Raw genomic sequence first — 21,950 nt, 5'->3', positions numbered from 1 at the left:
GAAAGGCATCTTCTGACATTCACATTCTCTGAACTGGCTGGGTCAGCACCCTGCTGTTTCTCACAGAGAGATGATGTCTCTGTCTTCATAGGTGTTCCATACACATAAGTTCTCGGTCTTATTGTTAGGAAATTTAAAATGATTGAGGTGTGAAACACAGTTCGGTACTGAGGGTGCCATATATATATATATATATATATATATATATATATATATATATATACACACACACACACACACACACACATACATATATACATAGATATATAAGAATTATACATACAGATACATACATATATGTGTGTGTGCACGTGCACATGCATGTGCATGCACACACACTAGTTAGCCTAGTAATGTGGGCTATTGTGTGACTACTGTGACCATTGCTGTGACACTAGCCTAGTATAATAGTGTTCCTGCATGGAAAATGCTGAATGTTGCTAGCACATTCTAAATGGGTGGCTGAACTGCCCCTTTGGTCTTGAGTTCTGAACAGGTAAAACCTTAATAAAACTAAGTAACACATGGCTACCAACTCTATGCTTAAAGAAGTGGAACAGAGGAAAAAAATTACATTCCCTATGGGCGTTGTCAGGGAAACTTGTTTTGAAGTCACATTATTTACCCGAGCATTTGGGCCAATACACAGCCTAACTCACGCTGCTTCTATGTCCGTATTGGTTGATGGAATAGGCTGAGACCCTACACGGATGTCTGATTGCTTGAGTATGCCTGAGCAAGACACTTAAATGTTATTGAATGGCCAGAGAGATGCAGTGCAAGGATTCTGAACAGGGTGACAGTATAAGCCCTTGTGTAGACTGGAAAGAAACATGCAAAGGGTGATATCTGATTGCAGGCCTGTGACCGGCTCCTCTTTATTTTTCTGAGGCTTCTTGGAACACACACCCTGACTAACATTTCTAAGAGCATTTTTCTGATGGTGACAGTGGCTCTGTGTGTGGAGGTGGGGGTGGTACAAGACACAGGGCTTGTGTCTCCTGAGGACTGAGGAAGGTGTGAATTGTGGCACTTAGGACAAAATTTAGCCCATAGACGCCCAGGTCAGACTCATGCCAGACCTTCAGTGTCTGGTCCAGCCTTCTAACGGGGAATGTTAAGTTCGTAGAAACTGTTGGAGGGTTGCACATGGTTCCTCCCTATGCTAAGTACTGTCCTGCAAACCTGTTTTCTCATCTCACTCTGCCCTTGAGGTTTGTATCACCGAGGTGTTTGTGCAGGTTGATGAATATTTTAAAAAATCCCACCATCCCAGAGGCAGGCCACTAAAATATCTGTCAATTCTCTTACCCCATCCTCTTTAATCAGAATTCTGTTGTTTGAAAACAGTGTGCGTTTGTGCTTCGGTCCCACGTAAAGATGTCATTCAACTGGGCTCTGAGGTGTGCATGTACTTCACAGTTTACACACAGTGCCAGACAGAGTCTGGTCTTTCAGGTTACATGGACAGTAGTTGGCAGGAGCTCATCAGAGAATGGAGGCTGTGGTTCGGTATGAAACACCATAGGCAGAGACAGGCTGGGAGGGTCTGTGGTGTGGGTTGACTTATGCTTAGGCTGTTCCGACCCCAAAGAGGCTGCTGAAGTGGGTCCATATCTGGTACTTTGCTGGAGGGTGCATTGCTACCCCCACCCTTTACTTCAGGAGTGAAGCTCGATGAGCGAGAGCCGTGTGGTTCTTCCTGGAGGGTGCTCTGCAGAGTGTTAGCTATAGCCAGGGTCCCTATGCTTGCTTCACTCACCTTTCAAGTTCTCACTAACACTCTAGAAGCTCCTGAATATTCTTTGTCTGAAGTGATGGGTTCCCTGCAGTCAAACAATAGTGAGCTGCTTTTGTTTTAATGCTGCAGAGGGCAGATACTGGCAAGGCCTTAAGACTAACCAGCTGTCACTATGAAAGAACAAGGTCTCAAGCAGGATTTAGTGGCTCCAGCCTTGGAGTTGGTGCTCATTATGGAGCCACCTGAAGGATGGCACTTCAAAGTTCCTCCAGGAACTAACAGGTAGAAGTGTAGTTTCTGGCATTCCCACTTGTGGTTTTAAACAGTGTTTCTTCTATGCTTCAGAATGGGTGGGTTTGCATTTCACAGGCTCTTTCTTCAGTGAAAGAAACAGAGATGAGGGGAGAAGGTGCCATGTACAGCCTGCTTTCTAACAGGGTGATTAATATTGGCTTAGGTAAATTTTGAAGTGCCTTCTGGTTACAAGTAGCCTTTATTTCTAAAACAAAAGATGGTTTGAAAGGGGAAATCAGCCATACTCTCTTGAATCTGAAAGTGGAAACAAGTGCTGATCTGGTTGTTCATAAAACCTCAAGTACAGTGTCTTGAAGGTGTCCCTCCGTCAGCCGAAGAACAAATGTCTCCATTTAATGTATGACTGTGTCGGGGAAAAATGCAACCCCAGTAGGTGACCAAAGAGAGAATCGACTTTCAGGGGTTTCAAAGCCCAGGAGTGTTTAGTATTTGCTCTCTCAGCACTAACAAGGTCACCTTGCTAATGCATGTTAATTCTGAAAGTTTAATTGACCTCTGGAATTTTAATATCAACCTTTTTTGGTGTGTTTAGAGGTTGGAGCAGTCACAGAAGAAACTGAAGCTTGTGATTGGTGGAGCCTGGGTGCTGTCCTCTTCGAACTTCTCACTGGCAAGGTACAAAGTGACCTCAACACCTAGCACACACATCCAGATGCCACCCTGACTCCAAGTCACGCCCGCTAGCCTTCCTGTAGTCATTAGATCAGGGCTGAGGGAAACTTCAGTGTCAGGACAGGCAGAGGAATTTATCAAGATTCCAATTTTTTTAAAATCGTGTAACATTGAATAAATTGATGGTAATCCTCTGCTATGTCACAGCTACCCAGGGAGAGACTTGTCTCTTCCCCTGCCCTCCCTGTGACACAGAATCACATCTGTGGGGTTTGTAACAGGCGTGTGCTAGAACCCTCCTGATTCTTTCAGGTTCTTGTCTGACGCTGGGGGGGGGGGGCGACAGGAATTAATTTATTAAAATTGGTGTTGATTTTTGAAGGTAACATTTTTTCCTTTATACGGTATATTTTCCCTATCTGTCTAGTATAGAATGAGGACAGAGAGTGATTAGAAACTTTTAAGCACAATGCTCGAGGTTAAGAGACCTTAACTGAGTTTTGTGCCTGTTGCCTCCTGGGAAGAAACTGGAGGAAACACATAGCCCCACTTTTAAGTGTGTGAATTAGCAGTGTAAGATCACTGTGAAGTCCACAGTAGCTGAAGTTTGCAGTAAAACTGTAAAATGTGACTATATACACATGTTGAAGCACTGACTAACAAACTCTACACTGAAAGATTTTTAAGAACATTAGTTATTTCATAGCTGTCGGCTTACTCTTTGGAGTTTGTGCATTATTTAAGCTTTTTCTGTTATGATCCAGTCCCTCAGTGACGAAGAAGGGACGCTTGCACAGGCCATGATGGGAGCATGGTGGCTGTCAGCTGCTTTGCTTTTAGGCTCACAACTTAATCTGCCTGCACGAGGCTGTGTTGATGGCTGTGCCCCCAGTTTGGATGGTGTCAGCTGTCTGTAGTTGCTGCTTGTATGTCCCGGGATTGAACAGGGTGTGATGTTATTGGAATAAGAAATGTAACTGATTCACTGTTTCAGACACTGGTGGAGTGCCACCCAGCAGGAATAAATACCCATACCACTTTGAACATGCCAGACTGTGTTTCTGAAGAGGCTCGCTCACTCATTCAACAGGTAATTGAATCGACCTCCTGGCTAAGTACCTTCAGCTTGCAGATTAGCAAAGCCCACTGCAGTAGAGCTATTAGGAAGTATTTGGGGGCAGAAAAGACTCACATGCAGTCACATTCAGAGTGAACATGGCACATTTGTAGGATCAGAGGATGGGATGGAACTTGTTGGCACTAATTTTCCTATTGAGTTGGGGCTGATGCTGAGTCAGTTCCATCCATTTATGGAGTGTGAGATTAGATTGCTTCTGGCTGGTCTGGGACTGCCCCATCTCCCTATTGTATTATGTAACCATTTGTTGAATGGTTGCTCCACTCTCTAATTCTCATTTGCACAGGGAGAAGGGTTATGACATGTGAAGTCAGCCCAAGGGCCTCCTCCCCTTGATGGGACAGGAGCCCTGTGCCAGTTTGTATAGTTCTGGTGACTTTGGAACCCTATGCCAGCCAGTTCATATGGTTCTGGTGGCTTTGAGAAAGACTCTACTGAGAAATTAGGTACAGCATGTCAGAGGTCTGAGCTCCTGTGAGCTGCTCCAACTAACTATCCTCTATGTAACAATGCAGCAAAAGCCCAGCAGCGACCAGAGCTTTCCAGGATGTGGGTTTGGTAGTGCCTGTATAGACTTTATGGCTAGGCAGTCCTAATGAAAGCAATTCAACATCCTAAATGCTCTGAAATCTAAACTTTGTTGAGCGCCCGTGTATTCTCAGGGAATCTAAGAGTTCAGGGTGTCTGAGAATCGTGTTCAGGTGAAGGCCCCTCACCTCTGCCTCCATCGTCCTGAGGCGGGGGTTCTGCTGAGGGAAGGTGCTGTGTTGTACTGTTGCGATGTGAGGGGCTCGCAACACTGCAGTCTCCATACTTCCATGGAATTCACGAAACAAAGAGGTGATTTGAAGTGGTGAACCGAGTGAACTGAATTATTCAATGAATGGATGTTTTGAAGTCAGGGAAAATAAAAATTAAAAGAAAAAAAGAGGCATATGAAGAAAAACATACCCTCACGTTCTCCTAAAGAGTAATTTTTGATTCCATTTGGCAGTACTGTGGGCAAGGCATAGCGCTGAAGCTGTGGGGTCAAAACCAAGTAGCTGTCCACAGGCAGGGCTGCGAAGGAACTCTGACAGGCAGAGACTACCTCGGAGCTCTTCAAGTCCAGAAAAGGGGGCTCCTGGTAGGTGTGCAAGTATTAGGAAAATTGTTGTGGGCTATGTGTTCTTTTGCTGGGCTTTGGCAGAGTTTAGTAGGGGAAGCGTAGATATGGGGGAAGCAGCGTAGGGGGACTGAACAGTGACGAGGGAGGTTGACATAGGGTTATAGTAGTGGGGGCTTTCTCACTGATGCCGTTGTCATGAACAGAGGATGGAAGGATACAGCTCTTCTATAATGTGGGATTTGCTGTTGTGCAGAAAAGGGAAAGTGTCAGAGTTGAGTTAATTTGCCCAATTCTGTGAAATATAAAGAAACATAGCCATGGGCTGGGGATGTGGTTCAATTGGTAGTGTGCCTGCCTAGCATATTACAGAGCCCCAAATTCCCTCCTCAGACTGAATAAAAGCAATATGATGGCACATACCTGTTGTTAATGTCATTCTTGGTTACTGATAAGTTTGGGTCTAGCCTGGGATACATGAGACATACCAATTTTTAAAACATACAGATTTAAAGGGGGGGGGGTAAGGAGGAGGTGGAGGAGGAAGAGGAGGGAGGGGTGAGGAGGAAGAGGAGGATGGGGTGAGGAGGAAGAGGAGGAGGGAGTGAGGAGGAAGAGGAGGGGGGAGGAAGAGGAGGGCGGGGTGAGGAGGAGGAGGGAGGGGTCAGTAGGAGGAAGACACCAACAGCAGGAAATGTGGGAAGGAGCAGTATGGTTAGGCACGGGTGCACACACAGAGCCTTGGTCTGTAGTCAGTGTCAGAGAAAACCATTCAGGACCATGTAAGATGCTCCGTCCCAGCTGCCCATCTGGTTCCATCTTCTTTATTGTGGTGCAAGGAAATGAAAGTATTTGTGGAGGGAGGTAAGGGACCCTGTGCAGAAATATGAAAGCCATATGCAGACACACCAATGCCAGATCGCTGAGAAGCAGGAACAAAGGGGAAACTGTAAAGCCAGCAAGAGAAAGACGCATCTCATGGGAGGGGGTATTAATGCTTGGTTTCTCATGGAAAACAACAAAGAACAGAGGACCCTAGAATATCATTCATAATATTGAGGGGGGAAGTATCAGCCTGTAATTCATAAAAGGTTTTTTTTTTTCCCCCATAAAGGTGAGATACTCTCAGATAAAGAATGATGAAGTAGCCCCAGCCATGGGTGTACCTCAACCATGGATGTGCACCGTTCATAAGAGCTAGGGTCTCTTGGGGTGGATGGGATGATGGCAGGTTGGGGCTCAAGTCTGAGCACACTGAACAGTGCAGTGGTAGAGAGAAGTTCATAAAAAGTCTACATATGTTTTTTTCCCCCATTTATTTTCCCTATCTGTTAAAAAAAAATACAGACACATGTAGTAACAATTGTGAGCTGGTGCTGCTGGGTTTATGACATGTTTAGACACAGTATACATGTAGCTTTTTCTGTAAGTACATTCTTCATCCCTGAATCCAAACAACATACACATATATGTGCATATGTATACAGCTCACACCTGTAATCCCAGCATGTGGAAGGTTGAGGCAGGAGGACAACCATTAATTAGTTCAGGTCCAGCCTGGGCTACATATTGAGTCATTCCAGGCCAATGTGAGTCACAGTATGAGACCCTGCTTCAGAAAAAAAAACTAGAAGGGGTTGTGTGTGCACATTTTTCTCCTCACTCCCTCTACACACTGCAGTGCAGGAGCTATTTACATACTGGTCACATTGTGTTGTGGGTTAAAAACAACTGAGGTGATTGGAAGTGCGTGGTGGGAGGATATAGATTTATCCGACACTGTCAAGGACTTGAGCACCCACCCATGTATCGTGATATTCACGCAGGCTCCGGACTGTACCCAGCAATAGTAGAGGGAAATCCCACCTGTTACCGAGTTAGCACTATTTCTGAAGTGGACTGTGATCAATTAAGCTGTGTGGTTCCTACAGCAACTGCTAAAGGAACCCTGGGAACTCCAAGTGAGTGTCTGTACACACTGTACAAAAAGGCCTTCAAAGTGCCTGGAAAGTACGTAGGACAGCTTTGAGTGACAGCTTTGAGTTCAGGTACAGGAGGGTTGAAGACAAAGGTTAAGGACAGGCAAAGTGTACACACAGTCACCCGGAGGTCTGGAGTGACACTAAAGGTCAGCAAAGTGGACATTAGAGCAGGGGCTTGGCAGAGATTGATAGCATCTCATGAGAAGAGGTCAACATAGGGAAATGTAACTAGTCTAACTAGTAATAGCCCCCAAAGTACATAAAAAGACTGACTTGAAAGGTAAAGTAGCTCAGTAAAACAAATGGAGTCCTCCATGTCTCATGTAGGTAGTTATAGGCACCAGCAGGCTACAGAGGACACACGTGCTGGTACAGACAGCTCTGTAGTGACTGCAGAGTGTACATGCCCACCGTGCTCACTGAGAGCAGCCTGCTAGATGAGCACGTGCTGTGTTCACATAAAAACCTCCATGATTAGCAAGGCTGAAGTCCAGCAGTGCACTCTGACCACAACAGAGGAATTACCAATCAATAACAGACAACAGACAGGTCACAGGCCCCCCCCAATCCCAAAAGAGTCAGCTAAATCCACATATTTGGGGATTAAACCATGTATTTACTTCTGTGTAACTTATGAGTCAAAGAAGAAATCACAAGATGAGTCACAACCCAGTATTAACAGAATGGAAATAGAAACACACATCCCAGGGTTTACGGAAGAAGCTGTACCAGTTGCCACACCTGCATTTACATCCCTGCAACTACAATAGGAGAAGACCTAATCTCAGAGTCTAAGTCTGCACCTTAAGACACTGAAAAGAACTGGGTGTAGGGGGCTCATGCCCATGATCCCAACACTTGACAAGCTGAGGCAAGAGGATTGCCATGGGCAAAAGGCATGAGTCCCTACTTTAAAGAATGAGTAAACACATACAGAAAAAGAACTGTACAAATAAAGTTAACCCAAAGCAAACAGAAGAAGCAGAAACTAGTGAGAGAGAAAACGAAAAAGGAACTATACCTTGAAAAGGCCAGTGGGATGGGGAGACTTTGACTGCGGTGTACAGAGATGCCTTGGCATCCAGACCGTTCTTAAAGAACGCTGTTCTGAACCAGTTGACCTCGTGCTGCAGCCATCATGATGGCAATGCAGAAATTAACGCAAAGTAGCTCCCAGGCCTTTATGGAAGAGCTAAAACTGTAAAACCTGTAGACGAAAACATGAGAAAACACTCATGGCCTTGGGCTACAGCAGAGCTAATTAGATATAACACCAAAAGCATGATCCATAAAAGGAACATTGATAAAGTAGACTTCATAAAGATTAAAAAATGCGAGCACTTCAAAGATATGTGAAGAATGTGAAAACAAGCCACAGGCTGCGGAAGATGTTTGCAAATCGCTTGTCTGTGGTTATGTTCAGAATGAATAAAGAACTCTTGTCACCCAGCAAGGTAGACAACTTAGTTTGAAAATGGGCGGATGTGAGCTATTTCAGCACAGTCTATGTGAATGGTTGCCAGGGCACACAACCATGATAAATGTCATTGCTCACCAGGAAGTGCAATCAAAACCACCTCGAGATGCTACTAACCCTCTAGAGCTGCTCTTATGCAAGGGCCAGAGGTTGCTGATGCAGGAAGGAAATCCAGAGTCCTTGCTCATTGCTGATGGGAGTGTGGACAGGTACAGCCACGCTGGGAAAGTCTGGCAGATTCTTAGTAAGTTTTATTCAAACCTGCTGTATGACTGAACAGTTCTGACCTAGGAATAAACTCAACTGGAGACATGGCCTCCCGAGGGACACACGAGACTCTTAACAGCAGTGTCGCTCAGTACAGTCCAGAGCTGGGAACTTGGAGGCCCATTAGCCAGTGACTGGACTAACAGCAGTGGAGGTACCATGGGCTATCGATCAGGAAATAGATGAGGGCTTGCCTCCAAATGGTTCAGTCCCACAGGTGCTGTGCTCAGTGAGGGGAAGAGTGCAAGGCTCGCTTAGCGCTGCATTCCGTAGAATGCCCAAGAAGGGCAGGTTCAGAGACAGTGGCTGCCGTGGGCTGAGGTCTGGGGAACACAAACATCACAGAGCAGTTACCAGGCTTTTCAGAGGGGTGTAGAGCTGGACTGGATCCTGCACACATCTAAGCTGATCACAGACTGTTGACCTGCGACTTTCAGTAGATGTCTGTATAGTAGATAAATTGTCCCTTACTTGGTAAAGCTATTGACACAAAATGTGAGGATGCAGGAATGTCTCTGGCACACTTTCCCAGCATGCCCAGGGCCTTTATATGGTTGTACACAATTACTTCTGGTTTTTAACTGTTAAAATTTTGACCACCTAATGTGTGGTCAAATTGTTTGCTTATTTTATACATAATTTCTAATTCTGAAGAAGTCATAGCTTATTTATTCGCTGAACCAAATTACTTCATCAAATGCACCAACCGTTCCAGAGAAAGTGGTTTGGGGTTGGGTAGATTTGCTGGTTCAGATCTGAGCTTGTGCTGCCCTGATGTGTTGTAGTTGCTAAGGAACCAAAAGACTCTGTGGGGCTCCCAGACTCTTGAGTCATGGAGAAAGTAACTATCTCTCTTGGTCCCCTTATCCTGTTTGAGGATGAGGGAACCCCAGTGAATTACTCAGGGCTATCCTTGCAGGTATTGACAAGCTTGTCACTCAGTTGGGGCGCTCCACCAGCCCACAGCCAGATAGCTGGTTGGCCATAGATGGCCTGCTTATGGCTTTGTTGAATCCTGAAGCCCTTCCCTTCCACAGCCTGCTCTCTCGTTGCTACTGTGTTTCTGTCACTCACAGAATCTCCTGTTTCAGCTCTTGCAGTTCAACCCTCTGGAGCGTTTGGGTGCTGGAGTTGCTGGTGTTGAAGATATCAAATCTCACCCATTCTTCCATCCAGTGGATTGGGCAGAACTGACGAGATGAGCATCATGTGGAGTGTTCTTCAAGAGACAGAGCCCCTTGTGACAGATCTCCAGAAGTGTCTAGGCTTCGGTCACCTTCCAGCTGGTGCACCAGAGCCCTGGGACAAGACCATAGAGGAAGTGATGGGGCAGGAGGCTAACAGACTCCCACCCACCTGCTGTCTGGACAAGAGACTGGTGAACCTTGCCAGCAGTTGCATTGCACTTGCCCTCCCCGAGATGTGACGTAACTTGCATTCAGGGTTTCTGGTGTGTTGCAGACGTGAATGAGAATGTCTGTGCAAACACCCCTGCTAGGAAGCTGTAAGTATAGAAGGGAGATTTACGTGTGTGGAGGTTCTTACCATGGCAGCTAATGGTGCTTCTGCTATACAAGACTGGTTTACATGATTAAGTCGCTATTTGCTGAGTAACACACTAAGTTCGTTTCTGTGACCAGGTCATCTATGGGCTGACAATGTGAAGAGGACTGCCCAGTGCCAAGCAGGGCCAGGCTATCTGAGGAAAAACACTCTTGCCAGCTTTCGACTTGCTGGTCGATGCTGCTAACTCTTCGGGGCTCATGGGAACGTGTCTGTCCTCCAGCCCTTCTCTTACCTGCTCCGTTTCCTGCGTTCTCTGCTTTTTCTCTTGGATTCCACTTTATTCTTCTGTCAACACACAAGCAACAAAAAAGGGAAGGGGTATTTATTCCCCCAAACTGTCAGTGTAACAAGACTAAGAAATCATGATGTAAAATAAATGTGGTTAAAATTTGTGTGGTTTCTTTATTAATAAAGATTTAAAGGTTCATTTTGAAGGGTCCTCTTATTCTGTTCCTTCTCTTGTGGAAAGTGGACAGATTTTTTTTTTTTTTTTTTCCCTGCCGTGGCTTAGTGTATTTGTTTTTACGACCCAGTGAGGTGCGGTGGAGCTGAACTCCAGATGCTCTGGGAGAGTCAGAGTTTCACCTGTATCACGTTTACTACTGCAGCTGCTTCATCTTGCTAAGGTAGCGTGGCTGCCACCATGCTGTTTGCCAAAACTTGGAGATGCCTTAAAAGTCTTAGTGTCTGCCTGTCAAACTTCACGCAGAGATTAGGAACAGGGCCACCAGGAACTCCTGAAACTCCTGTTCTTTTGTTGTCATTGTGTTTTGTTTCTGTTTGTTGCATCAGAGATTAGACTCAGAACCCTGTGCCCGCATGCTAGGCAGGTGCCATCCCATTGAACTTTGCTCCAGCCCCTGGGTTTTTCTGTTCTAATCCATGTGCTTTTGAGTCTGTGTGAGAGGCCGTCCTGGCCCCAGGAGAATCTTGGCATCCATCTGCTGACTTCCAGGTCTCCCATCAGGATAAACAGAAGCAGAAGTGTTTGTTCGAACACAGGAAATGTGCAAGCATTTCCCTCTTCTATTATCTGACCCCTTCTTTCCCCTCTTCGGTCCCCTTTGACTCCACCCCCCCCCCTTTAGTCCCCTTATAACCCGAAACCCAGCTGAAGGGCTGTGACAACACCAGGTTGGGATATAGCAGGTCACCAAACTCAGACCTCAGTCAAGATGACGTCAGTCCCTGGAACTGGGTTTGGCCCACCACCTCCTGGCCTCATGACAGGAACTCATGCAGGTGAGACACAGGAGGGCAGGCTTCCTGTGTGGGTTGGTAGGAAGTCTGTGAGCAGATCAGTGCAGAACTTCCTTCCAGAAGTGTCTTGTGACACAAAATTAGGATTGTACAACGAAGGTGAAGTCCCCGCCCTTCCATGTGATTTGGGCCCCTGGACTCGAAGGACAGTAACATAAACAAGTGGTTGCCATGTCATATTTCCACATACTTCCGCAGCTACAATCTCTTTCTGCATGTTTGGTTGGGGCTTGTACTTAGTACAAACACACTGGACACAAATTATTTTAGAAACAAAGCCAGGTAAATGGTTGTGGGAGAAGCCCATCTTTCATGAAATGCTACGTGCATGCTTGAAGTTTCAGTGGTGTGAGACCGGCTTCCTTTGTAGTTCATATTTTGATGGCTCAAGTAGAGAGTTGGAATATAGGTCAGAACCATAAAGGAAATTACCACTTAGCTTAGTATTTTACATCTTTTTTTTTTAACTAGAGTAATAGTAAATTTTGTCAATTTGAGAGTGTGTGTGTGTGTGTGTGTGTGTGTGTGTGTGTGCTCAAATGTGCACATATGTGGAGGTCAGAAGCTGACACTAGGTGTCTGTCTTAGAGTTTCTACTGCTGTGAGGAAACACCATGACCAAAGGTAAATGGGGAGGAAAGGGTTTATATGGCTTATACTTTCACATCACTGTTCATCATTGGAGGAAATCAGGCAGGATCTCAAGCAGGGCAGGAGGAGATGCAGAGGCCATAGAGGGGTGCTGCTTACTAGCTTGCTCCCCATGGCTTGCTCAGACTGTTTTCTTATAGAACCCAGGACCAGCAGCCCAGGGGTGGTGCCACATGTGATGGACTGGGTGCTAATTAAGGGAATGTCCTACAGACTTGCCCGTAGCCCAAGCTTATGGAGACGTTTTCTCCACTGAGGGTTCTTTAGCACGTGACTTTAGCACGCTGATACAAAACTATCCAGCACAGTGTCTTCCTTGGTTTCTCTTCACTGTATTTTTTGAGGCAGTACCTCTCACTGAACCTAGAGTTCACCATTTTTTCTCTACTGGCTGTGAGTGAGCCCCAAGGATCCTGTCTCCTCCTGTTCAGTGCTGGGATCACAGGTACATGTTGCCTGTGTTTTCACATGGGATCTGGGGATCTGAACTCAGGTCCTTATGTTTGTGTAGCAGGGACTTTGCCTACTGAGCCATCCCCCAGCCCTTCTTCAGTCAGTTTTAGGCATATGATGGAGAAGTGTCATTTAGCAGGCTTAAATCTTTGTGCAGCCATCACTATCTCTCTTCAGAACTGAGCAGAAACCATATCTCTTCCATGGCAACTTGCTGTTGGTGGTGCTCTCCTCGGCTTCTGGTCTTCATGCCTTGGCCTATGGTAGGCATTTCATGTAAGTGGAATCATATACCGTGTTTTTATGTGTCTGTTTACTCTGTGTTTTCCAAGTCCCATCCATGTTGTGGATCGTGTCTGTCTCCTATTAAAGATCAACTTACACTCACTATGTACATATCACATTCGGTGAGGTGACTCACCTGGTGAGTTAGATCCAGCACTAAGGCCAGCTGTCTTGACTTGGCTGTGGTCTTGGCAGCCTGTTCTTACTATCCTGGTGGACTGTCCATCTGTTAATAGTGTTCCATTATGGACTCACTACGTGTGGCGTAGCTATCTGTTGGGCTACCTTACTGTTTCACCTTTGGGCTGTTGTGAGTAATGGTGTTCTGAACTTGGATGTGTGGGTTCCTGAGTGTCCCTCTCCCCATGACTTTGTGTTTTTACTTGGAACCCCCAGTGCTGATTTTTCTCTGCTCTTCTACAAGGCTTTGTCAGACAGACTCATACTATGAAACAGGTAGGTGACTGAGGTGTCCAAAAAGCGAAGAGAATGTCACCATGATCTAAGTTTCTGACATTGTGACATGAGTTTGTATTATTTGAGACAGATATTTTTAACTTCTTAACTTTTTATTTTAATTGAAAGGTAATATGCATTTATTGGATACAATGTGATGTCTGGCTATGTGTTTCATTGTGGAACTTGTGAACATGCATCTGCATAAGTACTTACTGTGTGTTTGCATGAGAATGCTCTCCATCTTTTTTGACATTTTTGAATATGAATCATTCTTGGTGGCAGCCATGTTCCTTTGACTAGCACCTCCTTCTGGTAGCCACTGTTCTTTGTAAGGGTTCACTGGGATATTGGTAAAATGTTCAGACTGCCTTGTGTATTTTGTATAACATATGTGCATATGTGTTCGTGTGTGTTTTGAAAATGCCGTCTTTCCTGTCATGTACACCTGGCTGGCTGGCCTGCAAGCTTCTGGCAATTCTGTCTCCATCTTACACCTCACCACAGGAGCCTTGGGATATAGCTGCACTCCACTGTGCCTGGCTTCATGTGGGCTCTGGGGATCTGAATTCAGGTCCTTACTCTTGTGTGACAAGCCCTCTATCTACTGAGCCATCTCCCCGGTCTTATTCAAACATTTTTAAAGTAGCTCCAACTTGGTTTTTCCTTCAACCTTTCCCCGTCTGCACTTACTTCAAGGTCTTTGGGAATCAAGAATGGGTTCTCTCCCATGCATATACTTGGGCTTGGTGGCAAGTAGGACTACTCCAGAGACCACATGGCATGCCTTGCCCCAGAAGCTGGCGATGCTAAAGAAACGTGACTATAGTGATGAGAAGAACCTTGCTTCCCAAGGGCTCCTCTTGCCATTCTGCTGGAACTCACACACATCTTTCAAGAACTTGGTTTCTGTTTTGTAAATGCTCTGGGTGATCGAGCCTGGTATTTCAAGCTCTTTTTTTTCAAGGATTTTGGCATACAGCAGAGCATCTTCGAGTGGTGTACTGGTGGTGCTGATTGGCTTTCAACCTCAATCCAATGGTACTGTTGTGGACCCTTGATGCAGTGGGAGAAGGGGCAAGCTCTGTGCTGTACAAGAGCATGGTGGGAATTCAGTTTCCCACCATGAACTAGTATGGTCATCCCACATTTTAGAAGGCAAGGTTAACAAAAACTCTGAATTGGCACTTAACTGTTTTCTTGTAATTATTTTTCTGTTATCCCTAGGCTCGAGTTGCTGCCATACCCCACTCAGTAGCACATCCCTTGATGGTCGCATAGCTATAAAGACTGACTAGATGGGCTGGAGAGGTGGTTCAATGGCTGAAAGTGCTTTGTTCTTAGAGGGCACCAGAGTTCGATTCCATCTACGCCAGCAGGTTACAACCATGTATAACTCTAGCACCAAGGAACCAAAAATTCTCTTTTGAATCCTGTGGGCACTGCACTAATGTGGCATACACACACACATACACACCAGAGAGAGAGAGAGAGAGAGAGAGAGAGAGAGAGAGAGAGAGAGAGAGAGAGAAGAGAGAGAGAGAAGAGAGAGATGAGAGAGAGAGAGAGAGAGAATCCTGTGTACTACAGAAGGCCAGGTGAATGGATGGAGCTGGTGTGTGGGTTCATGGACTGGTTTAAAAGCCATGCTTGGACATGGGATGTCATACCCTAGGCTGCAGGGGAATCAGTAGCTGGTGTGGCTGAAAGCTTCTCCTGAAGAGATTATTTTAGGGTTAGAATAGAGAGTAGTTGGAGGGGAAGAGATGAGAGGCAGGAGTGTAGTTAGGATCCCCTGCAGAAACTTGGTGGGGGCAGAATCCAGAGCATGGGGAGAATGTGGAGGAGAAACTTCAATGTAGTCCTGCCTGCTCCTCCCAAGTCTAGAACTTCCTGACCAAGTAATTGCTTTCTAGAAAATAGCTTGTACCCAGAGCTAGTGTTTCTCTATAACATCACCCAGAAGGGTTCTCAGAGAAAACCAAGCACATGTATTTGAGGTTGATAACGCTGCCCCACTATTCAGAGCCCCAAGCTCTGGGTCCCTGCCTGGCCTTAGAATGTTACTCTTATATTGTTGGTTTGCTTTTTGTTTCAGTATCATCCTGGCCTTTGCTCTTGGTTTGCTTCTCCCGTCTTCTCAGACCTTTGGCATAATTCGTTTTAGCTCAGTGGTTCTGAAAGGTACCCTCCGTTCTGAGTCACTGGTGAATTTTTTCTCTTGCAGCTCTTCTTTGAGCTTGGAACCGCATCTACATATAAAGCTTTGGGAAAACAGGCTGGGGCATGGTTAGAAAAGCAGGTTCTGGTTTCCATCCCCATCCTGCTGATTATGGCAGCACCCTTTCAGGGGAGTCTGTCTTGTTCTTGGCCTAGAACCGGCTGGAGTTACTTACCCTGTGCACCTAAGTTTGAAGACATTGTTTCATTCCCATGGAAACTGGCCCAGACAGTCCTCCTATAGATGAGAAAGGGTGATCAATGGGAGACAAGTGGGCAGCAGGATAATGAGGAAGCTAAGCTGGGCCCTGGTGGACTGTGCCTCTAAGAGGAACATGTTGTAGAGAGCGCCTGTGTCCCCAAAGAGATAGGCCACTTCACCACAGTTGCTTTGACAGCAGCTCCTGTTTCCATAGGCCATTGTCACAGTAGGTGGCACAGATATCAGAGGTCTTGAGCTTTGACCCTGGGATGGATTGGGTTTCATGTTCCTTCTTAGGGGTGCTACAGTTGAAACTCAGCTTCTAGTCCCTGCCTTGCTCAAGACAACAGGAAGGCTCCAAAGCAAGCCTCCTTACTGACTTCTGAGCTTTGCATTGCTAGTGTACATTTTCTCTGGAAGGCCTTAACTGGGGGCACTTCCTGGATTGGGTCATTTTACATTTTGCAAAGGGCATTGAATTCCAAAGCAGGAAAATTAGGTGTGTGCTTTTTTATTTGTGTGTGTGCATGAGCATGTGCACACCTGTGTGTGTGTGTGTGTGTGCACAGTAATGTGTGTGCGTGCACATAGATGTGTGTGCACGTACATGTAGAGGTCAAAGGTTGATGTTGGGTGACTCCAGTCCCCCTCTATCTGTCTATTTTGTTTTCTTTATTGTCTTGTGTGTGTGGGGATGTGCATGTGCCGTGTACAGAGGTCAGAGGGCATCTTTGTGGAATCAGTTTTCTCTCTCTTCCTTTATGTTGGTTCTGGGCTGGAATTCAGGTTGCAGGAGTTGTTTAGCAAGTGCCTTACCCACTGTGCCATATTACTGGACTTACCTACATTATTTTTTGTGAAGGGTCTCTCAAACCTGGCACTTATCAATTAGGGTAGGCTGACAGGGCAGTAAGCCATAGGGATCTCCTGTAGGAGCCCTAGGACTGGGATCATAGGCCTGTGCCATCACACTGGACCTAGGGAGTTGAACTAAAGTTCTCATGCTTAAACAAGCACTTTAGGAATAAGCCGTTTGTTTGTCTAGCCCCAAGATTGTGTATTTAAGTGGGGGACTATAAGGGATCCAGTTAAAAAGGTACTAAAATATATTAGCTGAGATTACTTATAAGATATATATATATATATATATATATATATATATATATATATATATATATTGACTTTTTGATAAACACCTGTAAAATGTTCAGATGATTTTGCTTGCAATAGGAGGGATTTGAGGGAGGCTGTGGCAAGAGGATCAGAAGTTCCAGGCCAGTCTCTATTACATGAGATCCTGCCTTATATAAAGAAAACTACACAAACAGTGTGAGCAGTTATGTCTATGTTGTGCTGACTCAGCAGTGATACAGTCACACTAGCCTTTGTAAATGGCCAGAGGACCATCAGGTAGGTCTGAGCAGAGGCTGTGGTGCCCAGCCCCAGAGAGATGCTCCTTGGGACAATGCTTGGCTCTGCAGGACTCTGTGGGCAGGACTCTCCTGCACACAGACTGGTTCCTAGAGCTCAGGCATGGAAATGGAATCAAGGGGATGCTGGGTAGAAGTTGCTATTTCAGGAAAAGATTTAGCTTGTTTTTTATTTTTTGTTTAGTTTAGTTTAGCCTCCATCTATGTGACTACCCAGTGTGGGGGCCTTCATGGAACCAGGAACCAATCGTGAGGTAAGGCACTTCCTTTTCCCCTCCCCCTGTTCTGGGGTCAGACCCCTGACTGCACCTTCTCTGACTGTGAGGCTCTTTATAGTATGGGGTCTGGCTCAGGCTCCCATCGTTCCATTGGCCTTGCTGGCACTGGGGAGCCTTGGCACCTGGAGAGCAGGATTGACAGCCATGGGCACTGCTACTCCATCCCTCTGCTGCAGATTGGAGCCATGTCCCAAAGCTTAGCCCCACCGCGGGCTACCAGAGAGAAGGCTGCCGGCTGCAGCTGTCTCCTGCAGAATCAGCCACCCCCACCTCTCAGGTGCCAGAGTAGCTCCTGCTGCAGATTTCCAAGGAGCATTTTGTCAGGTGAGGCTCTAAAACCATGGTAGGGAAATTACCCAGAGACCCTTGGGCAGGCCGACTCCCCTCCCCTCCTTCCCGCCCTTTCTTCCCTGTTTTTGTCTCCTTCCGAAGCTGGGGTCAGAATCCCTAGCCAGACTGAGAACATGCTTGCTATTCCAGGACCCAGATGCCAATGTGTGGCAGCATCTGGCTTGTTGGCAAGCATCACCGGCAGTTGTGCTGGCTGCTTCTGGGCCTGTCATGTGGCCGAGCCTGCGGATGGGGGCCTTGTGACAAAACAGAGTTTCTTTGAGAATATGGTTTCTACCACAGTGCTCACCAGAAAACAATGCACTTCGCAGAGGGGATCTGGGTCACTTGGGCAGGGGACTGTGGGCTCTGGCTTTGATGGTGCTCCTGGCCTGTCCAGCTTCAGGGCTGGTGTCTCCTGCAAACTTACCTTCTTGTGCTGTGAGTGTCGCAGGTGCCTTAAGGCATGGAGCTCCTTGAAAGAGAAACGCAAATCACTAGAAACACTGAGATCAAATCCTGCTCCTCAGAGGCGCCCGTTTGGCACGGGGAGCGCACGGTAACAGCTTGCCTTAGAAAGGTGACATTTCTGCTGAAGGCTGAATAATAAAAAATGCATTTTAAACACTCAGCCCCTCCGTGCCTTGTGCTAGCTGACGTTTGAAGCGAAGGCCATTTCTTCACCGTGCAGGATCTTTTTCGAGGGTAGCCCTCAACCACGGACATATTAACCCTTGTCACCGTTGATGAGCCTCTGGGGCCTTTTAAATTAATGATCACATCATAGGGCTTTCAGTCTTTCTTTCAAGGTGTAAACCCCCAGTGCTGAGAATGTGTCAGACACTTGCTGTCCAGGGTATGGAGGGAGGCACAGCATGGGGAACACATAGCTCTGCCTTCAAGGATGAAGGCCATGGCAGACAGGTGACACAGGCCTCTTCGACTTCACCCCCCACAGTCTAAGTATCATTCACACATTTTTGTGGCCAGGAGAGTGCCCTGTGAAGCAGATGGGGACATGAAAGTCCAGAGAAGAGGGTCCATTCTGATCTGTGTGTCAATCACATAGGAGCTGGCTCTGTGAGCCACGGGTGTGTGGGGCTCTTGGCTCTAAGCTAAGGGCAGAGACTGCAATGTTGCAACTCTGTCCCGTTTAGTAAGTACTTCTGAGGTTCAAGTGTTGGATCCTCAGCCCGTGGATCCAGCCACTAGGAGGTGACTGGATTACAAGAGCTCTGGTGGGGCATTACTGCCGGTGATGGAGAGTAGGAGACAGGACTGGTTGGGTGGAATAGACAAAGAGCAACTCTCTTCTGAAGAGTTTTTCAGGTTCCCCTCATGATGAAGTCTGATAACAGATGACACATGACCCCCCTCTCCACATAATACAAGAGCAATCCAAGGGCTTTTTACAAAGCTGATGCCTAAGACCAGCTGAGGAAGAAGACAAAAGGAGGCAAAGACTAGCTTTTGAGTTCAAAGCTTGCAAAAGAGAAACTCAGAGACAACATTCTCCACATTAGGGGGGCCACACAGATGAACCCCAGATGCCAGCAGTTGAAAACAAAATCCCAGCAGCCCAGAGATTATGGTGCATGGGGGAGAAAGATAACAGTGCCATAGCTTCTGCCTGCAGTGCACAGAGCAGGGGTCATCACAGGAAGCCCCGGGCCGCTTGGGGCAAGCAGGTGCAGGGAGGAAGCCGTCTTTTCTAATGCTTGTAAGTGCACAGTGCTTAGGAAAGGGACGCCAGCAGCTGGCCTTCAAGCTCTGGACATTCATCCTCAGAGCTGCTGTCTAGTTCAAGGCCCCATGCCAAGGGAAATCTGCTGAGGGCAGGACCAAAGTGAGCAGGACAGGGCAGAAAAAGGCTCAGGGTAGTCTCAGAGAGCAGATGTTAGACATGTTTCAACACTTCACCCAGACAACAGAAGAGGGAGCCAGAACAGCCTGCTTTATCCCCACAGATGGGGAGGAGGGCAAGCTCACTCATGGGAAAGTTCAGGGGGGAGAGGACAGTGGGTGCTGTGCTCCTCACTCTTGGTAACCTGAGGCAGGAGGATCATGAATTTGAGGCTAGCCTGAGCTATATGGTCTAGGGGTCTCAGGTTCTCTCTCTCTCTCTTCCTCTCTCTCTCTTCCTCTCTCTCTCTCTCACACACACAGGAAAGGACAGGAAGAAAAGAAAATAACTGGAAATAGAATAATGTCTTAATACACAATGGATACATTATTGAAACGAAATGAATTAAGAAAATTACATAAGACATGAAACCATAATTAAACAGCTATATATTACAGCTGTGTGTGTTGTCCTCTGGAATGGAGTTACAAGTGGTTGTGAGTTGCCATGTAGGTGCTGGGAATTGAACCCTGGTCCTCTAGAGGAGCAGAGCAGCCAGTGCTCTTAATTTTAAGCCATTGTCTTGGTCATAAAACCATACTTGGAAATGATAGGCCAATTCAGGAAAAGAAAAATGTAAATAAAAAGAAAAGCTCCAGAAATGAAAATTGAACTAGAATGACCAAAACAGTGAATGAAAGCAAGAAATATCTTCATAGAAATAGCAATTGATGATGATAGTAACATTAGAGTAATGATTGAAAAGAAAGCACGAAATACTGAGCTGATCAAAAAGAGAGGGGGAGGGGGAGGTTGCGGGGCTGACCCAGTCAAGCCCAAGCAAACAACCCCTAAGAGTAAAACCCGAAATTTCCCGTGGACCGGGCACACACACTGGGATGCTGACCACATGACAGCAAGGAAAGGATGAAGGATGCTTTGGGGTCCGAGAAGGAAAAGAGCAGAGATTTTACACAGGATGAGTTTCTCATTAGCATCACTTGGTAGAGAGGGGGAAAATGTGAAGAAACAGAAGGAAAGAAAGGTTTTCTGTGGAGCAAACCTGACTCCTAAGTAGAGAAGTCTCTGTGGTTGTGCGGGAATGCAGGGGGCTCTTCTCTCTTTGTTGTGCTGCTGTAATAGTGTACCAGAGCTTGCTGACTTAGGAAGACCAGAGAGGGACTTCTACCTGTTTTAGAGGCTAGAAGTATGAGATCAGGGGTAGATGACTGGTGTGCCTAGGGCCTTCTCCCTGGTTGTACACGGATGCTGTCTCCTGTCCTGACTTGGGAGTCAGAGAGAGGAAGCATGGTCTCTTGTGATCCCTGTAAGGCACTAACCCTCTTGGTAAGGGCCCCACCCTTATGGCCTCATCCAATCCTAATTATCTTCCAAAGGCCCTACCTTCAGTCATCATACACTGGGCTAGGGTTCACCATGAGTTCTGGGAGGATCCAAACAGTCCGTAATAGTTCTCATGACCTCTTCCTAAGGAATTGGGTAGAAAAATACATTTTAGACAACTAGAGTGCAGAGGAAGTTGTCCACTAAACATGTACAAATTCAGTACCTTTCTATAGATCTGTGACCACAGGAGGAATGGGAGGCATGGGCATACCATCACTTGAACCATGGCTGCACAATATCCATGTTGGCACTTAATGCCCATTGAGATAGCATTGAAAGACCTTTGGGGATGTGGGCAAACAACAAGGGATTGTTGTCTTTGTGAAGGAGGCACACCTTTCCCACCACATGAGAAAGCAGAGAGCAGCCTTCAGAAATGGATCCCAGCCACTGAACTAAAAGCTGTGTTTGCTGTGTATAAACTACCCAGTATAGAGCAGGAGGAGCAGATTAGGATGTGTGGGATAAAATGGCAATGTTAATGTGGGAATTTCAGATTACCCATGCCCTTTACTTCAGGAACCAGGAGAAAGGAGAATCGGAAGTTGGAGAGAACTGATTAAGACTTAGGACATGTCTAAATAAATTTGTGATATGTTATAATATTTGCTATTTATTTATCTGTGTACTTTTAAAAGCTAGGATCTCATGTACCTCAGGCTGGTCTCATATAGACAAGGGTAACCTTGAACTTCTTATCCTTCTGATTCTAGCTCCCAAAAATATTTTATCTGTCTTCTATTATCTATCTATCTATCTATCTATCTATCTATCTACTATCCATCTATCACTGTCATCTATCTACCTATTATCTATCATCTATATGTCTATCTATCTATCTATCTATCCATCTATCATCTAACTAATTCTAATTTTGTCCATCTATCACTATCATCTATCTACCATCTATCTATCAGTCTGTCTGTCTATGT

The 21,950-nt window shown here is 46.1% G+C and overlaps 1 protein-coding gene across 5 annotated transcripts in view; it reads left to right on the top strand.

Moving 5' to 3' along the window:
• Rps6kc1 (ribosomal protein S6 kinase C1) overlaps nucleotides 1-10,593 on the top strand; it is a 117,284-nt gene extending 106,691 nt beyond the window's left edge. For all 5 annotated transcript variants that reach the window (XM_051186619.1, XM_051186621.1, XM_051186620.1 and 2 more), the window contains 3 exons: nucleotides 2,589-2,671; nucleotides 3,663-3,758; nucleotides 9,729-10,593. In XM_051186619.1, the coding sequence (XP_051042576.1) occupies nucleotides 2,589-2,671; nucleotides 3,663-3,758; nucleotides 9,729-9,839 (290 nt within the window). In that variant the 3' untranslated portion in view covers nucleotides 9,840-10,593. The remainder of the gene's footprint in view (nucleotides 1-2,588; nucleotides 2,672-3,662; nucleotides 3,759-9,728) is intronic.
• The last annotated feature ends 11,357 nt before the right edge of the window (nucleotides 10,594-21,950 follow it).

Source organism: Phodopus roborovskii, unplaced genomic scaffold, assembly GCF_943737965.1.
Source record: "Phodopus roborovskii unplaced genomic scaffold, PHOROB, whole genome shotgun sequence".
NCBI lineage: Eukaryota > Metazoa > Chordata > Mammalia > Rodentia > Cricetidae > Phodopus > Phodopus roborovskii.
This window is presented reverse-complemented; position numbering and strand designations above follow the sequence as displayed.